Source organism: Lathamus discolor, chromosome Z (assembly GCF_037157495.1).
Source record: "Lathamus discolor isolate bLatDis1 chromosome Z, bLatDis1.hap1, whole genome shotgun sequence".
Lineage (NCBI taxonomy): Eukaryota > Metazoa > Chordata > Aves > Psittaciformes > Psittacidae > Lathamus > Lathamus discolor.
The window spans coordinates 28764871-28779862 of record NC_088909.1 but is presented as its reverse complement, the minus strand read 5'-3'; the positions used below and the strand labels follow the sequence as shown (position 1 = coordinate 28779862).

General features: G+C 36.6%; 1 protein-coding gene across 8 annotated transcripts in view; it reads right to left on the bottom strand.

The window, feature by feature from the left end:
- The window catches only part of KIAA0825 (KIAA0825 ortholog), a 252279-nt gene that overhangs the window by 157314 nt on the left and 79973 nt on the right, over positions 1-14992 (bottom strand). For all 8 annotated transcript variants that reach the window (XM_065663713.1, XM_065663710.1, XM_065663714.1 and 5 more), the window contains 2 exons: positions 13832-14097; positions 12446-12596 (listed from right to left, as the gene is read on the bottom strand). In XM_065663713.1, coding sequence (XP_065519785.1) covers positions 12446-12596; positions 13832-14097 — 417 coding nt within the window. The remainder of the gene's footprint in view (positions 1-12445; positions 12597-13831; positions 14098-14992) is intronic.

The window sequence follows — 14992 nt, the reverse complement described above, 5'->3', positions numbered from 1 at the left end:
TTAAGCATACCTGTTTCAACAAACTCATAAATGCTACACATAACCATGATTATGAAACTTTGATTATATGTGATGGAAATGCAGTAAGAGCAGAAAAAATAACAACTGAACAATTAAAATTATAATAAGAAATGTTCAGAATTTTTTAGTAAGATTAATTTTCATCTTATTATGGTAACTCATTGAAATAAAACAGTTTCTAGGAAGGAATCAGCATCAGTATTAATATTTCATTGTTTATACGGAGCCACCCCAATATGATACAGTGATAAAGAGGAGTCAAAATCACAGTGGTTAATCCATAACATCTCCCAGTACATGATTCAAATCACATCTAAGTATTTCAACTAGTACCTATTCAAAAGATTCTGTTATTCTCTGCCCATAGTAAGGGGGTTAGAACTGGATGATCCACCCCAAACCATTCTATGATTATGATAAAGCTGCATCAGAACAAAGACTTGAATCTTAACTTAAAAAATTACAATGGAGTTAAGAAATAATTCAAGAATTTGTTGATATTTTAGCATTATCAAAAATATAAAATAACCCCATGAGTTTTAAAACACTGTAAGAGTTTGATATGCATTCTATAATAATAATAATAATAATTATAATAATAATAATAATAATAATAAATCTGTCTTCTTTTTTACACACACCACATGAACAGATTATTAGGAATTTCCATTATTCAGTGTTTCTCTGCCATAATATTCAAAGTGTATTTTATGTTAAAAACTGGTAAATTAGAACCAAAAGTACTAAACTCTAAAGCAGAACAGAGAAATGTAATACAGAGAAGTTTCAAGACAAAATTATACATCTACTTTTCTTCATACATACAACCATGGACATCTTATAACTGCTTCAAGCATATTTCAACTGGGAAACCAAACCAAATCATTCAAATTCATTTTGAACAATGAAGCACTTGACAAGTGTTTCCACACAGGTTAAATAGTCTTTCATTGTTCAAAAATTGATAAAATAAAATAATGGACATACTAAAATAATTTTCTGCTTTTCTTATATGAAATAAAATTACATTTTTATAGCATGATATACTGAAACATAATAGTAAAAAAGTACAAGGTTAATTCACAACTCATAACATAACTCCATAGCTTTACATAATTCAAATGCCAAATCATTTCTGTAAGGTGGGGTTTCTTAGACACATTACCATTGTTAGCGTAAGAATAAACACATAACCACCGGAATGGTTATATGAGGTGCTTTATTGCAGCGCTGGGAAACCAGGGGCACTCGCCCAAATCTGGCTTCGACCTCGTCACATCGCGTTCGCAATTTATACACTAAAATTTGGTTACTAATACATATTTAACACGGATTGCATCATTAACTAATACATATGCATCAAGGATTGCCACATCAGTCTATTACGACATCAGCCTCTTCTGCGCTTGCGTAGCCTCTTCTGGTGGTCGCATTGATGAAGTAAGGAGTCTTCCTCAGATGAAGTAAGAAGTCTTCCTCGCTCTGTCCTCCTTCACCTTTCTGTTCCTTGGATATATCCCAACCATTGTGTGGACGCCAGCATTGTCTTGTTCTCACTTGACTACCCTGGTGTATCCATTAATTTCTACTTCGATAGACTTTCACAATACTTTTTAAATCCACCCGTATGCCCTTTACCGTATGTAATTATGTTAGCTCTTACCACCTAGCCTACCATTGTTAACATTGGTTACTGAATAACTCTGGTACAAACTACAGACTGTACTGGAAAATTACAGTATTTCCAAACCCACACTACTGATTTATAAATTTTCAAATATAATCATTTCTAATGTTTAGTTATCGTAAAATTTTGCCTTTTTCTCTAACATTTCCCCCCTTTGAAAATACTTCACTTAACTTAAGTAAGTATTTTCATTCTCTTAGGTAGCTGTCTCCTGATAAGTCAGTGGAGGTGTAGGGTATTTCAAATGTTTCCTAGTTCCTGCCTCTATGATTCGATGGGTCCATGCCCTGTTTTGGGCTATTTCCTTTCGAATACAAAGATACATCAAATATAGCATTAAAAATACAATCAGTATCACTATTATAGTTTGTACGAGGGAATGGACCCATCCTGTGAGGTGAAGGCCTAGATCATCAAAAAGTGCTCCGATCCAGTTTTGTTCAATATATTCTTTTTCTTTTTCCGTTTCTTTTTCAATGTTGTACAGCTGGGAAATGTCGTATTCTATATCTGTGGTCACATCAGGAATGTGAATACAGCAGTGATCCACTCTGTCCTTTAAATATCCACAAACGCCATGTTCCTTAAGTAATAACATGTCTAATGCCATTCTGTTCTGCAAGGTCATTTTGGTTGTTGCCTGCAATTGTAAATTTAAATCTCTGAATTCTTTTTTTGTTATTCTGGCTAACCTTTTTGTTTGACTAAACAGGTTGTCAATCATTTCTCTGTTTCGATATGCTGCCACTAGGGCAAGTAGAGATTCAAAAGCCCATCCTATCTTAACTCCTGTTGAGGGCTCCTGCCAAATGTCTTCATCATTATTGTCGTTATTATCTATATCTCTTCTTGTTCGAATTTGTAAGATTTCTAATTTGCCTTTGAATGGTGACTTTTTCCAAATTGGACAAAGAGTTGGTAATCCTAAAGTAATTTCTTTAGCTGGACCTTCCATGGGTAGGTGGGTAGTCCAGGTTCCGTCACTTGCTGCCCAAACGAAATGTCCCATACTATGCACTGCTGAATATTTACAATCTATATTGTCAACGGGGGCTTGTATTACTTTTCCTCCAATTTTCAGTCCTCGGCACGCGCATCCTGCCTTTAAAGCAATCTTGATTGGAGGTATTGTAATTTTCTCAAGGTCAGTGTCACAATCTAAGATTCTGGTACAATTCCACCAAGAAACATTTTTGATTATATTTTGACTAACCCTATTTATGGACAGTAAGTTACTGATGTTTATATTTTCTGTTAAGTTTTGTTTTCCTGTCCATCTAAGACACCAAGAGATGTTCCCAATATATTGGAATTTCTGTAAAATGCTCACTGACCAAATTGCATTCCAGTCTTGTTTTGAACTATTTGTTTTTCCACATTCCCACACCCTTTTTTGCCTGTTTATCTTGATTTCTTTCTTATAAATGCATTTTCCCCATTCATCTCTTACAGAGGTAAATTGAGCATTTTGGTATCTCTCACAGACTGACCTCAGTACTAAAACTGCAGGATCTCCAAAAACACCTTCTTCTCGATATTCTGTCACTGTCATGTTTTCCGTTACCTCCTTTTCCTGACACGTGATTGCTCTGTTAATTTCTGAAAGTGAGAATGTTATTATTCCCCATTCAGTTGGTTCTCCTGCCGCTTTGGGTATTGGTAAACAAGCTGTTATTCTACTTGTGTTTTTCATCTTTGCAAAATCTTCAATCAGTCCTGTCATTAAATTTTCCTCAGGATTTCGATGATACAATTGGATTATTTGTGTTGAATTTACTGATCTTTTAGTCCTTTTTCTTGTAACCTTAGTTTCGCTATGGCTAATTGTATATCCAGTCCTATAGAACCATTTATCTTTTTCACAACTACCCTTGTTGGTGTTGGTCCTATTGGAGTGGTTTTTGCGAACTTGCAAGTCAGAATGGCATCTTGTTTTAGGTCGTTTTAAAACTTCTTTCCGAGGGATTGCTAGGATAAAAACAGCTGTCAGCTCTGTTAACGACCATATGAAAATCAAAGTTTTATAATAGAACGCAGGCATCTTATTTACATTCCAGTTTTAGTTTTGTAGGGCCTAGTACCTGTATTTCCCAGATTTTTGAAACTTTCTTTATTCGTGTATAATGTATCTAAGAATCTATTCCTTTTACCTTCACTGTTGTGAATGTGGTTAGCAATACTTGATATGGTCAGTCCCACTGTTCTTTTAATGGTTCTTTATTCCAGTTCCGGATGTATACTTGGTCTCCTGGTTGGATATCATGTGCTGGATTTTCCAGAGATAGTGGCCTATTCTACACCAGAGTGCTTCGCAGTCGAGTTAAGGTTCTACCGAGAGATAGCACATAATTATAAACATCCTGATTCCCTTTAATATGGGTATTAGGGTTGGGTTCCGGTGTCTCATATGGTTTTCCATAGAGGATTTCTTAGGGGCTTACTGACATTTTACTTCTGGGTTTTATTCTAATTCGTAGCAGAGCTATAGGCAATGTTTGTGGCCATTTTATTTTGGCTTCCTGACATATTTTACAGATTTGTCTTTTTATTGTTTGGTTCATCTTTTCTACCTGTCCACTAGATTGGGGCCTCCAAGGAGTGTGTAAGTTCCATGATATTCCTAATAGTTTACTAGCTTCTTGTACTGCGTTGGCAATAAAATGTGGACCCCTATCTGATGATATTCCTAAAGGAACTCCAAACCGTGGAATGATTTCTCTAAGTAACCATTTTACCACTTCTTTTGCTTGATTGGTGCGACAGGGAAAGGCTTCTGGCCATCCAGAAAAGGTGTCAACCCCTACTAACAGATATTTGTATCCTTGTACTTTTGGTAATTCCGCAAAATCAACCTGCCAATAATCTCCTGGCTTCATTCCTATTTTAATTTTTCCTATTTCAATTTGTCTCCTTACTATCGGATTTTTTTATTTTTATTTTTTTTTTTTTTTAGACAAATTTCACATTTTGATCCTACTGCTTTTGCCATCGTTAACATCTGTGTGGAAATTATTCCTAGCCTTAAATAAGTTACCAATACTTCTGCACCCCAATGACATTTTTGGTGTTCAGTTTGTAGGATTTTTCGCATTATTGCTGGTGGTACTATTATTTGTCCAGTTGTTGTTGTATACCACCCTTCAGAATTCTTTTGAGCCTCCAATAGTCCTGCCAGCTTTTCATCTTCTTTTAAATAATTAGGATCTTGTGAAAGATAGGTATGGAGTGGTCTTACCTTGAGAGGTATCAGGGCCATCATGTTCCATACCTTTCGGGCAACTTGTCGAGCTGTCCAATCTGCCAGTGTTTTTTTTTCGGACATCTTCGAAGTTCCTCCTTGGTGTGCTTTACAATGCATACTGGCTATCTGTTTGGGTTTTTGTACAGCAATTATCAGTTTCAAAATTTCTTCTTGATATTTTATATCAGTCCCTGGTGAAGACAACAGTCCTCGTTCTTTTTACAATGTTCCGTGTATATGTATTATACCAAACGCATACTTTGAATCAGTTCATACATTCACCTTTTATCGTCGCTCAGTTCCAACGTTCTTGTAAGAGCTATCAGCTCTGCCCATTGAGCTGACGTCCCAGGAGGTAATGTTTTTGCCTCAATTACCTTTTGTTGCATTGTTACAGCATATTCTGCGTACTGTGTTCTGTTCTCCACAAAGCTGCTTCCATCCGTGAAAAGTTCCCAGTCCGGTTGCTCAAGAGGTACCTCTTTTAAGTCTGTTCTGGTTGCATATATATATGCTCGATGACCTCTGTACAGTTATGTTCAAGAGTTCCTTCCTCTAGGTCAGTTCCTAGAAAAGCTGCTGAATTTAACAAATTAGTAGTCTTTAGATTCATATCATCTTGTTCTGTTAAGATTGCTTGATATTTCATCATTCGGCTAGGGGATAACCAATACCCCCCCTTTTGTTCAAAGACAGTTTTTACCATATGTGGTGAAAACACTTCCATATGTTTTCCAGAGTCAGTTTTCTGACCTCCTGTATTAGAACAATAGTTGCCGCTACCGCTCTTAAACATGAAGGCCATCCCGCACTTACCGGATCTAGTTGTTTTGAAAAATATCCTACTGGTCTTTTCCAGCTTCCAATTTTCTGGGTTAATACTCCCAACGTCAATCTCTGCCTCTCATGGACAAATAACTGAAAGTCCTTTGTCAAATCTGGGAGTCCCAATGCTGGTGATTTTATTAACATCTTCTTCAGTTTTTAAAGGCCTCTTTCTGTGGTTTGTCCCAAACAAAAGCATGTGATTTTTGGGCTTCATACAGGGGTTTAGCAATAAGTCCGTAATTCATTATCCACAACGTGCACCATCCTGCCATGCCCAAAAATGTTCTTAACTCATGTAAATTCCATGGTTCTGGAATGGCACAAATTGTCTCTATGCAGTTTTTATTCCTAGCTGGTTCAGGATTTCAATAGTCACTTTTATGCATAATGATTTCTGTTCTGCCACAATAAAGATACCATCTACGTATTGCAATCGGAGATATTGTGATCTCGGTACCTGTACCTTTCCTTGAGTAGTCCATGTCTCCAGTTCCTTAGCCAATTGATTCCCAAAAAGGGTTGGATTGTTTTTGAATCCTTGTGGTAGTTTGGTTCACATTAGTTCTGTTTTTCGTCCACTCTGTGGATTCTTCCCATTCAAATGCAAACAGTTTCCTGCTATTTTTATTAAGAGGAATGCAGAAGAAGGCATCTTTTAAATCAATCACTGTAAACCATTTATATTTTTCCTTCACAGATGTTAACAGTGTATAAGGATTTGCTACTACTGGGGGATATCTTTTGTTATTTTATTTATTGCCCTCAGATCCTGTACTAACCTATATTCACTGTTTCATTTTCTTACTGGAAAAATTAGTGTGTTATATTCTGATTCACATTCTTCCAAAATTCGACATTTCAAAAATTTCTCAATTGTTTTTTATAATCCCAAACTTTGCCTCTAGCTTCGAAGGATATTGTTTAACTCTTACTGGCCTAACCCCATCTTTTAATTCCACTGTTACTGGTTGAGCTGCTTTTGATTTTCCCGGGATTTCTGTCTCCCAAACTGTCGGTATCACAGCCACTTTTACCTCTTTTGGAATTTGAGCAATGGTTTTTTTTTTTGTTTTTTTTTTTTTGTTTTTTTTTTTTTTTTAAGAACCAAAATCTGTCCTGCTTTTGATTCGGGGATTTGCATTATTAATACACCATCTTCAAAATGATTATTGCATCCAATTTGGCCAATAAGTCCCGTCCTAAAGGGGGAATGGGGCATTCAGGTACATATAGAAATTCGTGTGCTAATTCCTTCCCTCCAAATCGCAGATCTAGGGGCTGCAAGAATGGCCGTATTTCCTCCTTCCCTGTGGCTCTCACAATTGTCATAGTTCTTTTAAATAAATCATTTAAAACTGAATATGTAGCCCCTGTGTCCATTAAAAAAAATTTTACTTCCTCCTCTCCTAGTTGGATCTTTACAAGGGGTTCTTTATTTTCTGCTTGGCTTAGTCAGCTTTGATTAACAAAATCCCCCAACAACATTGTTTTAGCCATGTCGGATCCTGCAAAAGGATTTCTTGTTGACATGAACTGCCCCCCTTTTGATGGACATTCATTTTTCCAATCTCCTTCCTGCTTGCAAAGGGCACATTGATTATATCACATTCTGTCTACATTCATTCTCTCTCTTTTTTTTTTTTTTTTTTTTTTTTAATTACAAAATCCTCTTTCTCCCCCCCTTTCTTCATTTAATGCCAGTGGGGCTGATGGGGCAACTGTCAAATCCAAGCTTTCAATATCTTTCTGATGTTGTAAATTATTCTTTAAAGCAAGACACCCTATACCTCTTTTCTTAGTAGTAACACATCCCTTACATTGTTCATTAGTATTTACCTTAACAACCATTATTCCATAGGATTTCTGCCATTCATATTTTCTCTTTTTTTTTTTTTTAAAGGTTTCATCTTTTTTTTTTTTTTTTTTTTTTTCATTTTTCTTTTTTCTGAAGGGAGGGAAAGGGAGTGGGGAAAGGAGAGGGGTAAAGGAGGAGGGGTAGGTGGGTGGGAGGAAGGCAGCAGCAGGGCTTTCCAGCTCGCTCCTGCCTCCCTTGAAACTCGTCCCATTTTCCTTCCCTTTTGCAATACAACATCAACTGCAAGATGGTATTATACTGTAAAGTTCCATTCTCAGGCCATTTTCCTGGTCTTCTAATTCATATTGCATCCACCGTACATTACAGTAATCAATTAGTTTATTCTTTTGCATGCTCTGCCCAAACCGACCCTCCTTGCAGTGACTTAAAAAAAACAACCTAATGGAGACGACTTAGGGACCAATGGCATTTTGTAAATACAAAGAGATCTCCAAAACACGCACACACACTTACCACTACGTTACAGGAATTACACAGACAGATGCTGATCCTGCAGCAGAAATACCAATACCATAACCACGTTTGCCGAACCTGCAGAGCTTTCGCTACTGTCTAACGGACGGCGCCTAGGCTTTTACCCCGAGAGCTCTCTAGCCCCAACCAAGCGCAGCTTTCACCGCGTCTAACAGGCAGGCTTTACTACTAGCCCAGCCAAACGCAGCTTTTCGCTGCGTATTACAGGCAGGCTTTTACCAGACCTAACCAAAGGTCAATACACCATACTTTTACTAGAAACCGGTTCTGTAACTTAAATAAAGCACCTTTCTTACCGTGTCAGAGGTCCGTCGTGAGCAGCAGAGGTCGGTCGCGGTCGATGGCTCCCCGAGAATTTCTCGGTGCCGGCTGGAGCGGGATCGAAACGCGATCCGCCTCAGCAATGCCCGCGAGGTCCCATCTGGGTCGCCAAAATGTTAGCGTAAGAATAAACACATAACCACCGGAATGGTTATATGAGGTGCTTTATTGCAGCGCTGGGAAACCAGGGGCACTCGCCCAAATCTGGCTTCGACCTCGTCACATCGCGTTCGCAATTTATACACTAAAATTTGGTTACTAATACATATTTAACACGGATTGCATCATTAACTAATACATATGCATCAAGGATTGCCACATCAGTCTATTACGACATCAGCCTCTTCTGCGCTTGCGTAGCCTCTTCTGGTGGTCGCATTGATGAAGTAAGGAGTCTTCCTCAGATGAAGTAAGAAGTCTTCCTCGCTCTGTCCTCCTTCACCTTTCTGTTCCTTGGATATATCCCAACCATTGTGTGGACGCCAGCATTGTCTTGTTCTCACTTGACTACCCTGGTGTATCCATTAATTTCTACTTCGATAGACTTTCACAATACTTTTTAAATCCACCCGTATGCCCTTTACCGTATGTAATTATGTTAGCTCTTACCACCTAGCCTACCATTGTTAACATTGGTTACTGAATAACTCTGGTACAAACTACAGACTGTACTGGAAAATTACAGTATTTCCAAACCCACACTACTGATTTATAAATTTTCAAATATAATCATTTCTAATGTTTAGTTATCGTAAAATTTTGCCTTTTTCTCTAACACCATGACTATTCTTGGGGTACCTTCCAGTAGAACTTGCCAGAAGTAAATCCCTAACCCTACCTCACAGACATTTTGCTAACATTTCCCTTTCTTTGTAAAAAACATTTCAACTGTTACAGAATAAATTTACCAGGTAAAAAATAATTAGTTTGAATGCCTAATGGAAGCTAATTTATTTAGTTCATAGAATCATAGAATGGTTAATTAAAAAAAAAAATTCAAAAACCATGCAGTCTTAGCAACCAGAAATATAATTCTAAACTGACTATTTAACATAGAGTATTTTTTTTTTTAAGTTACTGTATGTTGGTGAGTTTTACTTTTTAACTATGTAACCTTAAACACAAAATGCTTTAGTTTCTCTGTTTTGTTCAGTCTAAAGCAGTAAATTGAGTAATACCCATTTTGTAACATTGTACCACTAGTGCAGAAGCAACAGTGTCACTGAAGATCTAAACAAGATTCCTTCCCCTTTTCTGACTTGTTTTCCAATTTGTTGTCATTTCTACTGGTAAACATCTGTTATTTTTGCAGGCTTCAAATTATACAAACAGATGTGAGCTTTTATTTCGCTTACACATCACGAAATAAGTAGCTGTGCTTTACTGCATAAGGCACTCAATATTATGTTTGAACAGACAATTCTTTATTCTTTGACTATTAGAAAACATAAGTTCCCAAAGCTACAGCAGATGTCTGCTATGCTAAAGGCTCCATTCGGATGCCTAAGCTGGAGGCCTGGCCAGTTACACAGCATGTGTTCACTGTACCGAACCCAGAGTTTCCCTCTCTGGCAGCTCAGATTCATAGTGCTGAACAGGAACTGCTCTCAGAGGTCAGCTCACATCTTACATCACCACCAATTCACTACTTGTATCACGCAAAATCTCTACCTAAAAGGCATTTGGAACTTTTGGTGATCTCACAGTGATTAAAAGAGTAATGTGTTCATCCCCTAATTATAACTGGTCTTTTGGCTTTTAATCACAGTTGCCACTACTGAGTTAGGTGCGCGTCAGAAGGAGGATGGCTGAGCAGGTCATGAAATCGGTTATGAAAATCCAAAAGATATTTTAATATTTTTTTATTTATTCTTATTTTTAAAATGCAGCAAATTCTTTTACAGAATGTAATAACCATTTGCTAGCAATCTTGTTCTTCTCAGATATCACCATTGTACAAACAAACAAATAAATGGATATGGAAACTGCAGTTCTGTGTAATCAAACACAGACACTGTCCCCTGCCCTTTCCTCCTTTCCCTTTGTCTTTCAGTGGGTTTGGCTTTTTCCCAGATGACTTACACAACAAGTAAGTCTAGCAGTCTTATTAATCAATATGTCATTAGTGGTGGACAGAAAAGAAGGCTATCACATATTCTTTTTAATACCAGTTGAAAGTCATATATTATTGGGGAAAAAGAAGAGTAACTTATGTGATTCTTCAAGTGTAGGATTACCATTTTGATTGTAATCAAGTATGCAAGACTAGAATGAGGGACTCACAAAAGTGCAAGATATGTTCCAACTGAGGGAGGAGGCACTCATACCACAGCCTGCTCTTGATGAGTGGTAAAGTCTTCTGGCACCTGACTCCAAGCTACTCTTGTTCTCTGAGCTCAGCAAGATCGGTGTGATTTAAGAGGCAGAGCCTCACACTTCCTGCAGAGCTTAGACCTCAGAAGGAGCTACCTTTTGTTGCTAGGAGTTTCAGTAGGTTGTTGCCTCTATAACAATCAATAAGTCTTACACCAACCTCTTTTATTTCAGATGCTTACAAGAGCACAATGGAAGTAGTGGTTGGTTAGCATCGTGTCTCTTGCAGGCACCCTGAGCAGCTCATGGTACACTCTTGGTCCACGGACCATGGCCCAATAAAAAAAGCAGAGCGATGACATAAAATTACATCCCACCTTTAGTCCTGCAAACAACACAGAGCTGAGATGCCAGCTGTCTTCATCCCTTCCTACACACATCAGTTCTGATCAGTGATGATAAAAATGCTTAGCTAATCTACACCCTTTTTTCTTGGGACAGCTATTTCTGACAATTAGGTTTCCTCCACAGTGAACAGTTATTGGTGCCTTAAAAAACAGGACATGGCACCATATGGTAAAGTGAAGATCATGTCATGATTTTTCAGTTGCCAAAAGCCGCTAAATTTCTTACCTGATCAACCAAGGACACCTGTGCTCACATTCAAACAAAAGTAAAATGTTTGTTTACTTATCCTTGAGAGGTGGGCATTTTGATAATTACTCATACTAAGGTCTGCAACACCTGTCTAGCACAGATTTCTGTCACTGACTCAGCAGCTTTTATATTACATCTGTAGAATACATGTATCACACAGACTTTTCTCTCATGTAAGAGTTCTAGAAAGTGGTTAAAAAAACCACCCTAATTCTTTCACACAGCAAATGACATAAGGAACAGCAGGATGCTGGCTCCAAGAGATCTCAGTTATTCATGATAAAAAAACATATAACACTTCCACTTCATCCAGAAATTAAGTGAAAATAATTTCAAACAGTATACGTCAGTCTATGTCTCCATTTGAATGGAATGAAGAAAAAACCCCAATAAATGATAATTCACTTGATCGTTTTTTCAGAGAATCATTAGGAGCTTTTTAGCAGGGTTTTTTTTTCCACAGAATCGTTAGGGTTATGGTTTAAGACTAGATCTGTGACTTCAAAATGCAGATGAAATAGCAGTAGTTATCTCAGAAATATACTGTTGAATACTGAAAGTAACTATATTGATAGTCTGTCTTTGTTACATTCTTCACTTACCAAAGGTAAGAAGGGGAACTAGTTAAAAAAAAAAAAAAAAAAAAGCAAAGAATTGCATTAAAAATTTTCAAGAGAAAACCTGCTTTCATTTTCATATGTCATGCTTTTTGTAAGAAGAGTTAAAATGACTTCTGAATGTCTTCTTAACTGAGTTCTGTATAAATGTCTTGAACTTGACACAATATTTTATTAAGCAAATGACACAAACACGCCATCGTAACAATTTATCTCATCTTTAAATGCTTATGTGTTCCTACATCATTCCTACAGATATTTGCCTGCGATAATACATATTTCAAAGCAGTAAAATCCAATAATCTTTATGTAAAAATAATGCTGATCTTATGCTTCTAATTAGTTAGAGAGCTGGCAACCAGTAAAACACATTTTGTAAAAAGGGAGGCGCAATAAACTTAACCTTATACCTCATAAAAAGCTTTGTAGTCATCCCAGTGGTGGCTCTCAGCATCCTGTAATATGCTTGTAGCACAGACTCTGACGCAGTAGTTCGTAATTTGAAACTGAAGAACACTGATGAATTCCTGATATTTTTGGACAGGCATGAGGGACAGGGGTCTGTTCAGAGAGAATGATCAAAGAGGCAAAGATTGAAAGGCTGCGCAGTAGGAGGTAACAATCCCCAGTACTGCAAATGGTTTTGATTATTAGTTATCAATCACTAATTTCCTCTCAGTCTTGAAGGCTGAGACTAGTATTCACTTTTGAAAAGCATCTGGCCTTTGTTTCAGAAATTCTTTACATATATCTGCTCATCTCCAAGTTCTCATTTAACCACATCACTGAAAAATATATTCATTCTATTTTCTGAGATAAAAGTATGTTTTTCATCCAGTTACTGGGAGATTCTGGGTTGAAACATAATTGCATCAGCATTGAGTGTGATAAAGAAAACATAAACACAGAGTCCAGAGATTATTTTTGGTAGGCATGTACTAAGAACCTTTCATAATACACATGAGTAGAACTATTGAGCAATATTTTGGATCAAACTTCCCATTCACAAACTTATACTTCATGCAGGAGAGAGTAAAACATCAAATGGAAAGCAGCTCAGCAGTGCACACAAACCCTTAGAAATCCTACATTCCTTGAAAACTGCACCAGTTCAGGTGTCCCTCCCATTTTCTGCTTTTAAATTACGTGTCAGAAAAATGTGGACCAATAAAGAGATTCCTAGTATCTTCAGGTAAAATTTCCTAAAAGCAGAGCAAATGTAGTTATATTGCCTCCCATGGCAAACACTGACATAGAATTTACACTATTACTTCATATCATCTCTAATTTTTATTCTGTGTGCGACAAAAAATAAATTCTAAAACTACAGTGGATGTATTTGTTCACATATTTGGATACAGATGGTATAAGGAAAAGGCACAGGAATGTATATTTATACTGTCCTCTAAGATTGCTATGTGCTAAATCAGATTTTATGAAAATTCAGCTATTGCAAAGGTCAGAAAAGGAAATTCATGCCTTAGCCTTTTATTTATATAATAGCAAAGAACATTCAGTTCACTGGACCATCCTATTTACTTAAGCTTAATAAATAAAAAACATTGATCTGCAAATCAAATGTAGATCTTAAACATACAAATAATTTGTTTTGCAATAGATGCTTTAGATTATCAACAGCTTTGATTCAGCTCTTCCCATAAGTAACACACACAGTGAGTGTGCTGAAAAATATGATGCAATTTGGAAAATTACCACCATGCCGTATCATCCAAAATGGAAAGAAGCCCTGTATTATTTATGTTCGAATTAAACCATTGTAAGGCAAAGGGACTCACTTTTTGCTTGTTTCTCTCATTAAATTGCTATACGCCGTAAAATGCTGAGAGACATATATTGCTGTGGAAAGGGCAGCATACAAGTCTTGCACGGGAGCTTTGGAGGGGACGTCTTTGCTCTTCTCCTGCAGTCTTGACAGGACAGCTGTTGCCACTTTGCTGCAGGCCTCCACAAAGTTTGCTCTGATTTCCTGAAGAGAATCATCTCTGCATGCCAGAGCCAATGGAAGTAATGTGTCAAGCTCTTCCATGATGTCAGAACAAAACTGAGAGAAATAAACATGGCATTGTTATTTGTATTCTGACAGCACTGTTTAATTTATATACACTAGGGTCAGATTCTTGAATAATGAAATTGGCATAAAGCATAAATATATTAAATCAGCTTTAAAAACATTTCATTCTATTATACAGGGGAGAAACGTTTATCTGCAATAAATAAATTATTTCATTCCTTCTTGCTTGAAAGCTGCATAATATAATAGGAAAAAAATGAAAACCATCTTTGCTAGTAGTGCCTTCATTTTGTTCATGATTTAATGAGATGTACATTCAAAGCATAACATTAATTCCTTGTAAACAAAAATAATTTTCTCAAATAATTTATTTTAAAAAATACAAACATATTTCTTAATACTGAATTTGAAAACAAACGTGTCATTTCCATCTAAATTCATACACTGATCTCCCTAAAATTATCTCCCCAAAGCTTCTATGTTATTTTGAGCAAATATTCATTAACAGTATTCCGAATTTGCTAGAACAGTTGCAAAGCTTACTAAAGAAAAAGAAAACAACTCAAAATTTCAAGCATATATCTCCTTAGAAAAACAATTTAATTAACCGTCATAAATGACCTTTCAACCAAATCAAAGAACTCTAATTTGGCCACATTATTGGTTTTGCTGATTAGTTAAATGGCATGCCTAAAGATATGAACACAGGAAATCCCTTTATAGCTACATCAAACCACTTGGTAACAGAGCTGATACAAATCAGAATGTTTTAGAACTTTTTTGATGAAAAAAATTATGCCGGCAAAGTTTAAAAGTTAATTCTTTCAAGTATAGACTATGGGCTATTGTATAAAGCTCTGCTTAGCCTCATATTATAATGCCTCTCACTTTCCTTTTAATTCCATTTATATAAGATATAGAATAT